The sequence below is a fragment of the Neofelis nebulosa genome, chromosome 7 (assembly GCF_028018385.1).
Source record: "Neofelis nebulosa isolate mNeoNeb1 chromosome 7, mNeoNeb1.pri, whole genome shotgun sequence".
Taxonomy (NCBI): domain Eukaryota; kingdom Metazoa; phylum Chordata; class Mammalia; order Carnivora; family Felidae; genus Neofelis; species Neofelis nebulosa.
The window spans coordinates 70,254,423-70,271,741 of record NC_080788.1 but is presented as its reverse complement, the minus strand read 5'-3'; the positions used below and the strand labels follow the sequence as shown (position 1 = coordinate 70,271,741).

Here is a 17,319-nt window from a genome sequence, read left to right as displayed (position 1 = left end):
CAACACACTTCACCACTTTCACTTTGTGGGGAGCCCCCCTTTCCGAGGCACTTGACACTTTCCTCAGGCCGCAGTCCAATCTCGAGCGCGGGGAGTTCGCGGAAGTACCTTGCCTCATTTCCGCCTCGCAAAGCGATTGGCCCAAGAGTCCTTCCCTCGGGTTTGAGCCCACAGCTCGCGCCAAGACCCGGCGCGCAGTGATGACGACATCGGGCCGGAGCGGCGACGACTGGGAGACTGGGAAGGCTTCCGGGGCCGGTCTGGCCGCTGAGAGCCGCTGTCATGGCGGCCATTCTGTGGGGCTTCTTTTTCGTCCTTCTGCTGTTGCTACCAGGGGATGCCCAGAGCTCGGAGCTGCCTGGGGCTACGGCCGATGGGTCAGGAGGGATTGGGGTCGGCATAGGAGATCGCTTCAAGATTGAGGGACGTGCGGTTGTTCCAGGGGTGAAGCCCCAGGATTGGATCTCGGCAGCCCGAGTGCTGGTAGACGGAGAAGAGCACGTCGGGTTCCTTAAGTGAGCATCCTGTGGGCAGCGGGAAAGAGGTTGGCGTGGAAGCCGGAAGGGAATTCCCTCTAGGAGAGCCAGGTGTCAGGAGCTGACAACGTCGCTGTCGGAGGGTGAAGGGGCGGGCGCCGTTAGCGGTGTGTGCTGGGAGACCTTGGGGGGGGGGGCAGCCCGACGCTTCCCCCCCCCCCCCGTTTCCCCCTCACTCCACTCCCTGGACCTCGGAAATGAGGATGGCAGGTGCTTGCCCTCGGGCCAGCGCAGTGGGGTCAGTTTTCTTCAATTCCATTTTTGCCACATACGGGGTCGACCTCTCTTGGGCACTGGGGACAGGTGGGCCCCTTGTTTGTCTCATGCTGAATTCTTTGCATTTCATCTAGCTTCCATGGAATCTGGCCTTTTTTTTTTTTTTTTTTTTGCATTCGTTTCAGTCTTTTGGCAGCTTGATTTGTGTAGAAAGATGCTAAAAACAAGTGGGAATTCTCAAAGCCCAAAGGGACTTCTATGATGGCATAGATGGGAGGCTAACGTTGCCGCTTCTCAAATTAATGGGCCCTGAAGTCCCTAATCAAAGCACCGTTTTTTTTTTGCCTGGAGGTGGGATTGTTGTTCTTTTTTTTTACAGTTGAATTCATCGAGGGATTTGCAACATTACACTTGCTGGTATTTATGTGAGACTGGGGTTTCTCTACATTTGCTTATAAGCTTCTGTCTTTTCTAGCTATTAGCAGAATAGGATTTCAGCCTATATTAAAGGACCTGGTGAATTTATTAGCACTCCAGTTTTGCAGCAGCCTGCTTTTCAGATGTTTAGGCACAAATGTGATGTTTTGTATCTTTCAATCGCTTCTTGGGAGGTAAAACTACAAACTGAAAGAAAATATTTAGGAAAGGAAATGTTACTCTGATAGGTTTGTCCACCAGCAAATGATATTTGAAACCCAGACAACTTAAATGTGGACACTTCTAAATCTGATTTGCAGATATTCAGATCATCCAGGTGCTGTTGAATGAGAATTTGAATCCCAGATTAATAGATAATGACAACAAGGTTACAATCAGTATTTTGATGCTATTTGTCTTTGCGAATCTGGTATTCTTTAGAGTTTGCCCTAAGTAATGATGTTTTAATGAAAAAACTCTCTTAAGCCTTGGAAAACTAGCCTAAGTTGACCATTTGGCTTCTCTTTTCTGCAGTATATAATTACTTTAAAAACCATAAAATTTTTTTTTAATTTTAAAATAATGTGTATGCTGTGGCACCTGGATGGCTCAGTTGGTTAAGCCTTGGACTCTTGATCTCAGCTCAGGTCTTGATCTTATGTTTTTTTAGTTCAAGCCTGGCATTGGGCTTCACACTGGGCTTGAAACCTACTTAAAAAAAATTAAAATATGTATAAATATTCTGTTTATTGAAGAAAACATAACAAGTTAGGGGTAGCAAGCCTTAACATTTTGTTGTATATTTTGCAGTCTTTTTGTAATCGTATGACCTGTTTTTAATAGTAAAATATATAGTACTTTGTAACCTGTTTTTTTTTTTTTTCCGGTTAATATTTTGTGAGCAGCTTCTGATACCATTTCATGTTCTTCCATTTGTGTGTAGAAAGCTTAAAATTAATGTGAGGAGCTTATGGTGGGAAACTTGTCCACAGAGGGATAGGTAATTTTTCTTGTACATGTTATGCATAACTAGCATGCAGTTTTATGTTTGTTGGAGGTGGCATCGGTCTTGGCTAATGGAGATGAGGGGAGTTTTGACTGAGGATGCTTCGTGCCACCTCTTGCACTCATCACTGTGTACATAAATCATAATCTATTTAGACATCTTCTTTTTGGGGTCATTTAGGTAGTTTTCAGTTTTTTGACATAGTAAAATTCTGCATGATACTTTTTTGGAACTTTTTATTATGGAAAATTGCAGGCATACGCTAAAATAAACAGTAGTTTAGTGAATACTTAGGTACCCATCCCAGTCTACCATTTTTTTTTAGTGTCTCCTCTGTACTTAATTTTTTTCCCTGGAATATTTAAATATGACCCTAAACATCATATAATTTCACGTGAAAAAACATAATTATGTGTCTCTAAAAGATAAGGGCTTGAAAAAACCCCCACAATACTATTACTGATTTAATAAAGTAAATAATAATGCTATAACTTCATCTAATACCTCGTTCATTTATCTGAAAAATGCTTTTATGTATTCTTTAAATCAGGATCCAACAAGGCTTACATATTGCAGAGTCCATTTGTAAAACCAAGTTTTAAAATTTCATTATAAAATTTGTATATTATCTTTCTAAAGTAAAATATTTACTGTAGGTTGAAAAATAGATTTGCTTTTTCCTTTGGGCAGTTCTGTTATTTGCATTGCACAGTCATTGCTTTAATTAATTTTTTCTGGACCTAGAAAAATGCTTTGAAATTTTGTTCACTGAGGGTCCTGTGAAGAAGCAGAAGATACACTCAAATTAGAATAATTCCAGGAAAGTCGAATGAAAGGATTAAACAGTATAGTCGTGGTGTAGGGAAACCAGATTTTACAGTACTCTAGAGTTTACAGCCTCAAGGCTATTATCACCTCTGAGCTTGAAGGATGTAGGGGAAGTAAAGTTTACTGGGACGTAGAAGAAAGGACTGCCTTGAGAGGAGCAGTGTCACTTGACAAAACAAGTCACAGGTGGCTTCTCAGGGAGAAAGCTGGGGAAAAATACGCTAAGCTCATGTTCTTTCTTTCCTTCCTCCAGTCTGCAAAGAGAAGGGTGGAGAGTGGGTCCGAAGGGCAAATGAAAGACATCCAGCCCAGTAATAAGTGAACTTGATGTTTTACTTTTTTTTTTATGTTTATTTATTTGAGAGAGAGTGGGGGAGGGGCAGAGAGAAAGAGATTCCCAAGCAGGCTCCACAATATCAGCACAGAGCCCGACGAGGGGCTTGATCCCACAAACTGTGAGATCATGACATGAACTGAAATCAAGAGTTGGACGCTTAACCGACTGAGATTCCCAGGCACGCTGGTGTCTTTATTTCGATTCTGTTTTAGTTTAGTTTGTATTTTGAAGTAGCAAGGAATATGTTTTCCTCTTATATTTTAGTAAATATTGTGCATGTTGCAGAATCAATTACTGCTTTAGCTTTGAGAGAGTCTAATGATTTAAGAAAGATTATTTAATATATTATGCTGAGAATTATCTGATAAAGCCAATCCTTTTAGGATCATTTGTTTCCTAAAACAGAAACTTCTTTTTCCTCAGAATGTCAGTTTTCATTATCAAAACAAATTAATTTTGATCTATGAACCTGAAATTATCAGCTCTTGATGGGATGGTTTTCTAAGTCTAGAAGACTTAGAAGAAATCATTAAGGAAAAGGCAGGTGGTTTTAACTACATAAACATGTTAGACTTTTAAAAAAAAATTTTTTTTTAACGTTTTATTTATTTTTGAGACAGGGAGAGACAGAGCATGAACAGGGGAGGGTCAGAGAGAAGGAGACACAGAATCTGAAACAGGCTCCAGGCTCTGAGCTGTCAGCACAGAGCCCGATGCGGGGCTCGAGATCATGACCTGAGCCGAAGTCGGCCGCTTAACCAACTGAGCCACCCAGGCGCCCCTGTTAGACTTTTATATATCCAAACTAAAGTAACCAAAGTAGATGGGAGCTATTTGTAACAAGTGGAACAAATGGTACTTAATACCCCATTTTTTAGAAAGAAAGACAACAAAATGCAAACAAAAACTAGAAAAAAAAGCCATTTATTTTAAAAAATCAATTAATTTATTGTTTAATATATGTCCACGTTAGCATATAGTGCAACAGTGATTTCAGGAGTAGATTCCTTAATGCCCCTTACCCATTTAGCCCACCCCGCCTCCCACAACCCCTCCAGTAACTCTCTGTTCTCCATATTTAAGAGTCTTTTATGTTTTGTCCCCCTCCCTGTTTTCGTATTGTTTTTACTTCTTTCCCTTATGTTCATCTGTTTTATATCTTAAATTTCTCATATGAATGAAGTCCTATGATATTTATCTTTCTCTGACTGGCTGATTTCGCTTAGCATAATACCCTCTAGTTCCATCCACATAGTTGCAGATAGCAGGATTTCATTCTTTTTGATTGTTGAGTAATACTCCATTGTATATGTATATATATACCACATCTTCTTTGTCCATTCATCTATCAATGGACATTTGGGCCCTTTCCGTACTTTGACTATTGTTGATAGTGCTGCTGTAAACATTGGGGTGCATGTGCCCCTTCAAAACAGCACACATGTATCCCTTGGGTAAATACCTAGTAGTGCAATTGCTGGGTCGTAGGGTAGTTCTATTTTAATTTTTTTTTTTTTTTCAACGTTTTTTTTTTTTTTTTTTTAATTTATTTTTGGGACAGAGAGAGACAGAGCATGAACGGGGGAGGGGCAGAGAGAGAGGGAGACACAGAATCAGAAACAGGCTCCAGGCTCCGAGCCGAGCCATCAGCCCAGAGCCTGACGCGGGGCTCGAACTCACGGACCGCGAGATCGTGACCTGGCTGAAGTCGGACGCTTAACCGACTGCGCCACCCAGGCGCCCCCTATTTTAATTTTTTGAGGAACCTCCATACCGTTTTCCAGAGTGGCTGCACCAGCTTGCATTCCCACTAGCAATGCAAAAGCGATCCTCTTTCTCTGCATCCTCACCAACATCTGTTGTTGCCTGAGTTGATAATGTTTGCCATTCTGACAGGTGTGAGGTGGTATCTCATTGTGGTTTTGATTTCTGTTTCCCTGATGATGAGTGATGTTGAACATTTTTTCGTGTGTCGGTTGGCCATCTGGATGTCTTCTTTGGAGAAGTGTCTATACATGTCTTTTGCCCATTTATTCACTGGATTATTTGGGTTTTGGGTGTTGAGTTTGATAAGTTCTTTATAGATTTTGGATACTAACCCTTCATCTGATGTGTCATTTGAAAATATCTTCTCCTATTCCGTCAGTTGCCTTTTAGTTTTGCAGATTGTTTCCTTCGCTGTGCAGAAGCTTTCTTGTTTTGATGAGGTCCCCGTAGTTCATTTTTGCTTTTGTTTCCCTTGCCTCTGGAGACGTGTTGAGTAAAGTTGCTGCGGCTGAGGTCAAAGAGATTTTTGCCTGCTTTCTCCTCGAGGATTTTGATGGCTTCCTGTCTTACATTTAGGTCTCTCATCCATTTTGAGTTTATTTTTGTGTGTGCTGTAAGAAAGTGGTTCACGTTCATTTTTCTGCATGTCTGTGTCCAGTTTTCCCAACACCAGTTGCTGGAAGAGACTGTCTTTATTCCATTGGCTATTGTTTCCTGGTTTGTCAAAGATTAGTTTGTGGGTCCATTTCTGGGTTTTCTATTCTGTTCCTTTGATCTGAGTATCTGTTTTTGTGCCAGCCATTTTTTTTTAATTAAGAAGTTGTTGCAGGGTATTGCAAAATGGGAACCCTAATACTGTAGTAATAATGTAAAGTGGTAATTTCCCTTGAATGAAGATATGGCTTCAGAATTGGAACTGTGTTCCTGTTATATCACTGTCTCATAGAAGGAATTAGAAGTATTTTCTATGTCAGGATTCTCTGCTCCTGTGGAGTGCTCTGGGCTATTTTCAGAAGTCTGGCAGTGTGATTATGGAAGCTGAAGTGTAGGGACAATTCTTGCCAGTTTTTTGTGGGGTTTTGTTTGTTTGTTCTTTTGCTAATTGCTCTGAACGTCATTTTGGGGGGAGTTGATTTAGGAGTTAACATGATTTAAAAGAAGAATACAAGCTATTGATCCAAAGTGTCTAAATACGATTTTCATTTTTCTAGGACAGATGGGAGTTTTGTGGTTCATGATATACCTTCTGGATCTTATGTAGTAGAAGTTATATCTCCAGCTTACAGGTTTGATCCTGTCCGAGTGGATATCACTTCAAAAGGAAAAATGAGGTAAGGGTACCTGATGTAGTTTTTACTAAAGGATAGACTACTGAATACCTCCTATATTCCTTTTGGATTTTATAGTTAGGGTTGAAAAGTTTTCTCATTTAAACTACAGGTATTCCTTAAAACAATTAAAATATCCTTATATTGTTTTTAATTTAAAAATTTTTCTCACTCTGTTCCCCCTAAAATATCCTTATATTGATGTGTGTGTGCGTGTGTGTTTAGAGAGAGAGGATGCAAGTGAGCAAGAGGCAGAGAGAGAGAGAGAGAATCCCATGAGGGGCAGAGAGAGGGGTGGGGGAGAGAGAGAGAGAAAAGCGGCTTTTACCCAAAGCGGGGCTGGTGTTCACCTGAAGCAGGCTCACCTGATTGGGACTCAAACTCACAAACTATGAGATCTTGACCTGAGCTGAATGAAGTCAGATACTTAACGACTGAGCCACCCAGGTGCCCTCCTTATATTGTTTTAATCTGTGCATTGATAATATTATAAAGTTGAACTTCCTCCTTCTCTGCTTTAAAATTTATTTTAAAGCTCCTTTATATGAGTATATAGAGAAAAGATTACCTACTATGAGAGCAAAAGCCCTATAGAAGTTGTAATTGAAATGGGATTCCTAAAGTGGGAAATAATTTAACTTTTCTAAATTAGAAATATTAATCGTCCCCTGTTTCTCATTGGGATATTTTCATAATACCCTTAATACCTATGTAATAGTTGTATTGATCTAGAAATTTCTACAGTTCGTTCTTTCTGAAATATTTAGTGTGCAGTGGAAATTTGGTTTTATTTGAGAAAACTGATTATATTGTAAGTTTATATCTACGTGAGGATCATGATAAGAAGAGAAGAAAGGGCAGTATCAGAGGCTGGCAGACTAGGAAAAAATTTCAGAATTTCTAAGTAGATGAACACACGCTTTGAAGTTGAGGAGAAAATGCTGGACAAATTCAGGCTGTGTGTGGAATACCACAAATCCATTTGCAGTTGGAATCCGTTGTATAGATGTCCACAGTGTTCAGATTCCTTCTGTTGTAACTCCAGTTTATTGGTTTATTTTTTTTTATTGTCCCATGCCAGTAGTTGTCTCTTTGGCCTAATGACCAGGAAATATATGAAACAATTTTATTTATTTGCTTTTTTTTTCTAGCTTTATTGAAGTATGATGGCAAATATGAAAGAATTTTGAGTGGTTATGTCTCTTCTTTGCAAAATAACTCTTTGTTGCAGTAATAAAGCACAGGTCTCGCAAAGGCAAAAATAATTTTGGGGTTCGAGGAACTCTGTTTTATGACTGACCTTTTTGGTATATGTTCCAAAAATATTTAGGTTGATTTGTAGAGACTCCAAGTTGAGCTGATCTAATAGAGATATGTTCAGTTAGTACCATAATATTTACATTGGCATTAATGTTTATGCCTAAAATGTTTTCTTCTTTCTTTGCCTTTTTTGGTTTTTTATGGACATTGAAAGTTTGAAAAGTATAATATGTAAATATGGTATAGTTCACATAGAGTGAGCCACGCGTAGAACTGTCTCATCCTTTATATCAGCTGAATATTAGTCCATTGATGCTGATGCCCATTAATGGACAGGTAGGGTTTTCTTTCTCCTCTTTTAACATGTGTGGTGAGCAGAGATGATTATTTGGTAGTAATTTAAATTCTTGACATTATCATGAAACTAATGATGCCACTAAGAATACATTCTTTAAAAACAAATTACTTTCCCCCCTATTTGAAGTTAAATTGTTGTCTTAGAATAGTCTAGTTTGTCCAAATTCTAATCATATTTCTTGCTGTTGGCTATTTAGAGCAAGGGTGAAGCTTGAACTGAAGGTAATGTCTTGTAAATATGTTTATAAATATTTTTTGATAGAATAAATGAATTGTTTCAGAGTAGATGAACCTTACTAGGTATCAAATTTCTCATGTCTTAAAGGCATAAAGATTTTTAAGGAAATATATAGGTAAAATTCTAATGTTAAATTTAAACTTTAAAGGACTTATGACTTTGTATATATTTTAGAATTGGAAGCTTGGAGATGGGTGGGTGTGTTGATTGCACTATACTTATATACACATTTAAGTTTTTTTTTTTTTAATATTGAAAACAGTACTGGAGGAAATGAGTTGTTAAAAGGGGATATTTGTCTGTTAACACCTATAATTTTTATTTACTTTTGCTCTGAATTTTGCATTAAGTAGTTTAAGCAAATAGAAATATTTTTCTGTATATAAAGTTTTTTGCTTTTTGCTTTGGGTAAAGAGTACTTCCTGCTTTAGCATTTAAGGACTGGTTGCAGCAGTGGGATTCATATTCTCAGTTCCATTCCTGATGATTGGATGCCTGAAGCATAGGTAAAAAAACGAGGCTCTTATCATTTTAATAATTGGGGGTGGAACAAAATAGAGAGCAGAGTGGGATTCATATAAAATCCTCATATTCTTGACCAATATTTTGTAAGCATGCATGGTAACATGACAGACATTTCCTTTTAAATATATAGCTCCCAGAAGAGCAAGGGAAATCCCTGGGGGACAAACCATAAACCACTTTCCTACCTGGGGGTTTTGATATTCTAACCAAAATGCTTAGATTTTATTAGCAGTATGTAGGTAAGAGGTAAGCCTTAGGCTTGCTTTGGGCGAGAATTAGATCTAAGACTCGATTCCCCCTTTGACTCTTGGCATTAAAATCCACTAGTCTCCCAATCTAGCCCTGGCCTTTTGAAGGGGAAAATCTCTCCTGAAATTTGATAGTCACAGTCCTCCCTCACTGAAATTTGGGGTGTGAACTTATTACTTCCTGCATGATCCAGAAACTTTCAAGCTGTGCAATTAACAAGATCATCCCTGGTCATAATCCTGAACTCCTGGTGAAGACAAATGCATAAACTCTCTGTAGGGAGATATTCTCTTTTCAGGCCCACACATAAATAAAGTTATCAAATACCCAAGAAAACAATGTACATTGAGTCAGCAGATGAATTAGACATATAAGAACCTTATATAATAGGATTATTGGATATGGACTATGAAATAGTTTAAAGTATATTTAAAATGCCTAAACAAATAAAAGATCTATTGTTGTAAGAGTAAGATACTACAAAAACAGACCATTGATATTTGAAAAAGAATAAAATAGAACTTTACAATAAATACAGGCTTTGGAATACAAAATTCAATGCATATGTTAAACAACTGAACAGAGGTTTGGTGAACTGGAAGACAGATAGGAAAAAAGTTACCCAGAATACAGTACACATAAAGGAATGGGCACTGTGAAAGAATTTAACAAGATGCAGAGTAAACAATGAAAAGGTCTAGAGGCACCTAGGTGGCTCAGTTGAGTGTCCGACTTTGGCTCAGGTCATGAACTCACGGTTCGTGAGTTTGAGCTCCACATTGGGCTTGCTGCTGTCAGGCTGTCAGCCTGTCAGCTCAGAGCTGGCTTTGGATCTGGTCTCCCCCCTCCCCTCCCCTGCTTGTGCTCTGCCAAAAATTTAAAAAAAGAAAGAAAGAAAAAGTTCTAACGTGTCAAATAGAAGTTCAGGGAGGAAATGAGAGAGAAAAGAGGAGGTAGTTTTCAAAAAGTAGACTGGAACATGTATGAACATGTTGAGAGTTTCGATTAAAATTAGTGACATCTCTGGTGAAAATGTAGTGTTACCTATGGTACTTTTGCAGGACTTTCTTAAATCATAATTTTTTTCTGCAAAATTTTAGACTTAAAAATTGGGTGTGCTCATTAATGCATATCTCAGACAGCCAAAGAAATAAAATACAACATTTTTGTATATTTATAACAAAATTAATTTATTATTAAATATAATCAAAGAGCTTTAGAGTTAGAAGAATTCTAAAAGAGCTTTTGATATATCCAGAGAAGAACTTGTCTAGCCCCACAGGACTAGGTAATAACAAGAGTTACAGCTAGAAACTAAGTCTCTCTCTCTCTCTACATTTTGCTAAATATTTTAGAAATACAGATAAAGCTACTTTAATCCAATTTTTAAGATCAAAAGTTTAGATGCCAAAGCATTTTAGAAAAATGGTAATTTTAAAGGTAATTATAAGGCATTGTTAATATAAGCAGTTCTTTTAACTAGTAATGTTTTTGATAAAATTACTGATGCTTTTTTCATGTTGCTTCATCAGAGCAAGATATGTGAATTACATCAAAACATCAGAAGTGGTCAGACTTCCCTATCCTCTCCAAATGAAATCTTCAGGCCCACCTTCTTACTTTATTAAAAGGGAATCGTGGGGCTGGACAGACTTTCTAATGAACCCAATGGTATGTATCAGGCTACAGTTAAACATCTTTACAAATCTCTAATTTGAATCTAGGAATTTGAAAATTTCTAGCCCCTCTGAGAAAGAAAGCTGAGGTCAGATTGTTAGATGAAAGGATAATTGTGAAGTTTATTGATTTCATAAAAATAGTAGCTTTAGGAATACTAATGAAAAGACTATGGTGAGAATTGCACAATAGATTTGATATTGAAATGTGCAACAGAAATGGGATAAATACTTATTTATGATGAAATGTTTTAAAATTTAAGTGGAATAAGAGTATGTGGTAAGTCCCATGGAGTTAGCAGTCTCATCCTTCATACTACCTGCATGTAAGTCCACTGATGAATGTGCCATCATTTATTAATCAGCTACTATTGATGGCTTGAGTAAGGGTCTTTCTCCTTTTTTCACAAGTGTGGTAAACAGAGAATTTTTTCTGTGGTAATTTAAATCCCTGGTATGAAGTGCTCGCTTCGGCAGCACATATACTAAATCCCTGGTATGAAAATGATGTTATGGTATCCATTAATAATAAATCACTAATAGAATACATTCTTTAGAAACAAATTGACTTTTTTTTCCTGCTTCTGGAAGTTGAATTATTATCTTGTAATTGTCTAAGTGGTGATCATAGTCCTTGCTGATGGCTATTTAGATCACAAACAGGAATATTTGGGGACTGTACATTTTTTGAGAGGAATAAATAGTACCTAGAATCTGCTATCAGGAGTAAAGAAGCAGGAAGGTAGAGTGGATAGGAGAAACCAGCAATGAGGTTCCAAAGTTTATTGAGAAATAGATTCCATGTTCTCATTTCTGAAATTCATGGAAACATATACAGTGCTGAAGCTTCTAGGTCATTTTTCAAAACTAGTCACCTAGTACTATATTGCAGTCTTGAGAGAATGTACATTAAACGGGCAATATAATATTTTCTGCAAGAACCATAAAGTCATCTGGAAAGAGACCAGCTGGGTCGCTATTCCCAATGCCAGACTGCAGATTGAAGAAAGTGAATAGATAGTTACGTTTGCAAATGGTTTGTGTTAAAACTGTAAGCACAAATATAAAGCGAGGTGTCTATAAATTCCAAATCCACATAGATAAGGCTCTTCTCTACAGTAGTCAGACATTTATTAGCGCCTGTATCATACAGGCTGAATGAGTAGATTTGAGGTGGTGCTGCTAGGTTTATTCTATATATAACATATGAATCTTTAATTTCATCATGGGTTGTTAAATGTAGATTTTATTCTGCTGTTAAAGGGGAAAAACATTTTCTGGATTTCTTTTTTTCTTCCATAGGTTATGATGATGGTTCTTCCATTATTGATATTTGTGCTTCTGCCCAAAGTGGTCAACACAAGTGATCCTGACATGAGACGGGTAAGGTGATTGTCCCCACTGTGAATTTTTGAACCATATTCCAATGCCTGAATCATTCACTGTGGCTGAATGGCTTTGGTTTTTTAGCTTTATCCTAATTCCCAAGCCAAATTCATTCAGAGGTTGTATTAATACAGTGTTATGTTCCTGGTATTAGTTAGTTGTTTCCATTGGACCAGATAAATTCAGTTGGTTCTGCCTGATAAAAGCCTGGGTCTCTTCGTACAGCTAAAACACTGCTTAGTACTGCTCTCTTTGTGCCTCACTTGTTAAATAGTTGAAATGCATAATAATCCTGGTAGTCCAATCCAAATAGTTTGCAAAATGATAGCTTCTTACAATTTACCTTTACTTTACAAAACTCTTCAGAGTACACATTTAGTTTATGTGTTCAGACACACACGCACACAAATTTGGATAACCAAGGGAAGAAAATAGAATAGCGACTTCCAGACTCTTTACCCCCAAATTATACTGGTTTGGCAATGGGCAGAGGATTGCCAAATAAGATGCTTCAAATTTAGTGCCACTACTTTGTGTCTCTGAAATACTGGCTTCCATAAAATCTTCAGAATTTTTTTTAAACCATTGTTTTTCTTCCACCTGGAAATGATTAACAAATACCTCCTGAGTTCTAAGTTTTTCCACTGTATGTAATATATTGATGTGTTGACACCTTATTTTTGCTGAATGAACATTTATTAATCAATGTTTAGGTTATGGATACTGGGGATACAAAAATGAATTGTATATCATCCCTGTTGCCAGTGAGTTCAGAGTCAAGAGTAGGAAATAGCATGGCTTTATAAAATACTTTCTCTTGCTGTCAGAGGATCGTGGGTGTATGGGTGAGGGAGTGTATTTGTGTTTTAAATGGGAAAATAAGATATGCATAAAATAAATAAAAATACTTGCTGAGGTAGTAGGTGATTAAGTTCTGTAGAAGGCAAGGCATTTTATTCCAAGCTGGAACAGCAGAAAAAGCTTCATGATTAAAGAAAGTTTTAAGATATTTCATAATGTCTCATTGCCAAATTTGACATCTTTGCTTCAGTGTTGGTCAGAAAGTATACATCCTATGTAATCCTGGTATCTGTTAAGCCAGGTAACTCTCTGTGGCATCAATAGAAGGAAACATTAGAGGTCACATTGGATTAAAAATTCATTCCTTGCAAAGTGCTTTGCACATAGTAAGCAGTATAAAAAGTTCTTTATTCAAGAGCTTCAGAATTGAACAGATTAAAACATAGATTTGATGATATATTTTTGCAGGGTCTCAAGACTTGTTACGATATATATTTGATTATGAGGGCATGTTAACTTTTTTTTCGGGGGGAGCATGTTAACATTTTTGATTTATACTTATAATGTTTGTTTTCCTGTCCATATCTGTAAAAGCACATTCTCCTTGAGAACCCATGTATAAATTCTACCTTTGGAGAGAAAGCCTAAGCTAATATCCTAGTGGTGTCCAACTTTACATGAGAGATAATATAATGTTTGCTATTTTTTCCATGTGTGAACTAATACTATTTTAAGTTCATTTTTGGAATGTTACATAAAATTCATATGTAGCATATATTACATCAATATTGTTGAAGGTAGAACAATACTTTATTGATTGTTGGCTAAATAGAGAGAGGACAAAACCTCAAAATAAAAGTGCCAGATCCTTATGAGGTCCTGCCAGTGACTTGTTTGTAACATTTTTATTGCTGGCTTTAGATGCTGTTAAGGTCCATAGTAGTATTCATAGATTTACTACTAAGGGCCTTAGGAATTAAGTGTTGGAAATGCTGTAGTTATTTTCCGAACTTTTCTAATAGCCTTGATATATAATTAAACATTGATATTCTTTTTTTTAAATGATTTTTTATTTATTTGAGAGAGAGAGTGCGAGCAGGGGAGGGACAGAGAGAAAATCCCAAGCAGGCTTTCGTGCTATTAGCACAGAGCCCCACACAGGGCTCAAACTCACAAAGAGTTTGAGATCATGATCTGAGCTAAAATCAACAGTTGACCACTTAACTGACCGAACCCCCCAGGCACCTCTGATATTCTTATTTATATGCATTTAAAGAAAGCATGAGTTTAAGAAAACACTCATTTAGGGGCGCCTGGGTGGCCCAGTAGGTTAAGCGTCCAACTCTTGATTTCGGCTCAGATCATGATTTCAGTCATGAGATCGAGCCCCCTTAAGAGTCTCTCCCTTTGCCTCTCCCCTGGTTGTGCTCACACTGTCTCTCTCTCTCTCTCAAAAGGTAAAAAAAAAAATTTAAAAAGGAAAGAAAACACCCATTAAAACAGTAAGAAAGCATTTTTATTTATTTATTTATTTATTTTTTATTATTATTTAATGTTTATTTTTGAGAGAGAGAGAGAGCGAGTGAGCAGAGGAGGGGCAGAGAGAGAGGGAGACACAGAATCCAAAGCAGGGTCCAGGCTCTGAGCTGTCAGCATAGAGCCCAACATGGGGCTTGAACTCATAGACTGCGAAATCATGACCTGAGCCAAATTCGGCTGCTTAACCAACTGAGCCACCCAGGCGCCCCAGAAAGCATTTTAATCAGAAAACATAAAATAACGGGCACCTGGGTGGCTCGGTTGAGTGTCCACCTCTCAATTTTGGCTCAGGTCATAATCCTAGGGTCATGTGATTGAGCCCCATTTCAGGCTCAGCACTGAGCATGGAACTTATGGGACCTGCTTAGGATTCTCTCTTCCTTTGCCCCTCTCCCCACTTAATGGTCGGTCTCTCTCTCTCTCTCTCTCTCTCTCTCTTTCTCTTTCTAAAATTAAAAAAAGAAAAGCATAAAATGAGATGACAGGAATATGGTCACATATAATAATAGAAAGTACTGTTTATGAAAACATAAGCCAAATCAAACCCTAGGCAAGATTTATTGGACATTTATTAAAGGATCACAATGCTTAGTAGTATAAAGGAGGTATGAAACATGGTTTCTAAAAGGATACAGGAGTGCTGATTCATAGGGGCACATGTACCCCAATGTTTATATTTATAGCAGTGCTATCAACAATAGCCAAATTATCAAAAGAGCCCAAATGTCCATCAACTGATGAATGAGTGAATCAAAAAGATGTGATTTATATACACAATGGAATGCCACTCAGCAATGAGAAAGAATGAAATCATGCCATTTGCAACAACGTGGATTGAACTAGAGAGTATTATGCTAAGTGAAATAAGTCAGTCAGAGAAAGACAGATATATGTTTTCACTCATATGTGGATCCTGAGAAACTTAACAGAAGACCATGGGGAAAGGGAAAGGGGAAAAATAGTTTCAAACAGAGAGGGTGGCCAACCATAAGAGACTCTTAAATACAGAGAACAAACCGAGGGTTGATGGGGGAAGTGGGGGCGGGCAGGGCTTGGGGAGGTGGGGAAAATGAGTGATGGGCATTGAGGAAGACATTTGTTGGGATGAGCACTGGGTGTTGTATGTAAATGAAGAATCATGGGAATCTACTCCCAAAGCCAAGAGCACACTATGTACACTGTATGTTAGTTAACTTGACAATAAATTAGGTGAATGAAAGAAAGAGAAAAGGAAGAAAGAAAAAGAAAGAAAGAAAGAAGAAAAGAAAGAAACGTGGTTTCTGAAGTCCTATTGGGTATAACATTGCTGAGAACCAGTAGCTCCTACTTGTTCTATTCCTCTTCTTTGATGGAAATATTAGTTGTTAAATGACTTGAAGGATCCCAGTGCCTTTTGTATTATTGTACTTTGTCTTCTTGCAGGAGATGGAACAGTCAATGAATATGCTGAATTCCAACCATGAACTGCCTGATGTTTCTGAGTTCATGACAAGACTCTTCTCTTCAAAATCATCTGGCAAGTCGAGCAGCGGCAGCAGTAAAACAGGCAAAAGTGGGGCTGGCAAAAGGAGGTAGTTGGACAGTCCAGAGATAGCATTTGCACAGACATGGCCACACTGGGTGACATCCAAGCCTTGAGGGAAAACCGTGAAGCAACTACTGTAAACTTGAGTCATCCTTAAAGTTGATCTCTTACAACTGTTGTGTGTGGTAATTCTTTAGCACGTGTTTTGTACTTGGTACACAAGAAAACCCAGCTTTCATCTTGTGTCTGTATAAGGTCAATATTGATGTCACTGAATTAATTACAGTGTCCTATAGAAAATGACATTAATAAATTATATGAAGTTCTATACATTATGTATATTAAAATGTCTTAATCCAGAGATAGAATTATCTTGTCATTTCTTCTTTACTTGATGTTTCTTTTATTCCAGACAGCTTTGTTCTTTCATTATATGAAGCTTGAAATTGATCTTTCCTATCTAAAAAGAAGTGGTTGCTATTTTCAGAGCAGCATGAACCACTGGGTTTTTTAATGGCCAGACCTTGAAGATTATCAGCCCTGCCCTGCATTTAACATTTCCTGATGTTTGAGGTCGAACCAAATTCTGATGTCTTAATTTGTGTTGTTACAGTTAGTTTCAGAGTATGGATATATGAATTAGAGTAGATGTTACCAGTTTTTAAGTTTTTGTTGCCATCATTGGGATTCATTGAGTATCAGCTATGTGCTGTACTTCAAGGAGGGATTCAGAGATGGAGAATGTCAGTGGCTGTCCTCAACAGAGCTTATTATGGAAAGAGGAAGCCCAAATAGTAACAGGGAATGCGTAGCCAGGGGAAGGAAGTGCAGCAGTAGGAGAGCCTTTTGGAGACTAAGGATGGAAAATCAACCTTAGAGCTCCATGTTGTAACATTGGTAGTGTAGCACAGGTACCTTTTAAATCCTCTCATCTCTCTCATCATTGATTTTCAGAGTTGTTGGAATGTAAATATTACTTTCCAATCAGGATTATCTCAAAAACTTTATGTCAATAAGTTATAAAAATTTCATACCTTTTGTTTTTAATTAAAAAGGAACTCAGACTATTATAGTATTACTGTAGTAAAGGTCTCCTATTCTCTTCTATGATAAAGAACTCCCCTATTGCTTTCTTAAGGTTATTAAGTCTGCCAGAATGACAAAAAAATATTCCAAACTCTTATTTACCCTTTTGTAGTAGGTACAATTGTTCATTTTGAAATGAGGTTCATAGGTTTTCTTTTAAAGACATAAGCTTTGATACAGGACATTTTATTAACTCATATAGTGTTTGTATTATTATATGCTAAAGTTACCAAACTGGTTAA

General features: G+C 37.6%; 1 protein-coding gene across 1 annotated transcript; it reads left to right on the top strand.

Annotated features, from left to right (window-relative positions):
- The first annotated feature begins 223 nt into the window (after positions 1-223).
- Positions 224-16,352, top strand: EMC7 (ER membrane protein complex subunit 7). The gene is made up of 5 exons (XM_058738300.1): positions 224-515; positions 6,319-6,438; positions 10,597-10,735; positions 12,043-12,123; positions 15,889-16,352. Exons 1-5 carry the CDS (start codon positions 283-285, stop codon positions 16,039-16,041), a joined length of 726 nt encoding a protein of 241 aa, XP_058594283.1. The 5' UTR covers positions 224-282; the 3' UTR covers positions 16,042-16,352.
- Positions 16,353-17,319: the final 967 nt, after the last annotated feature.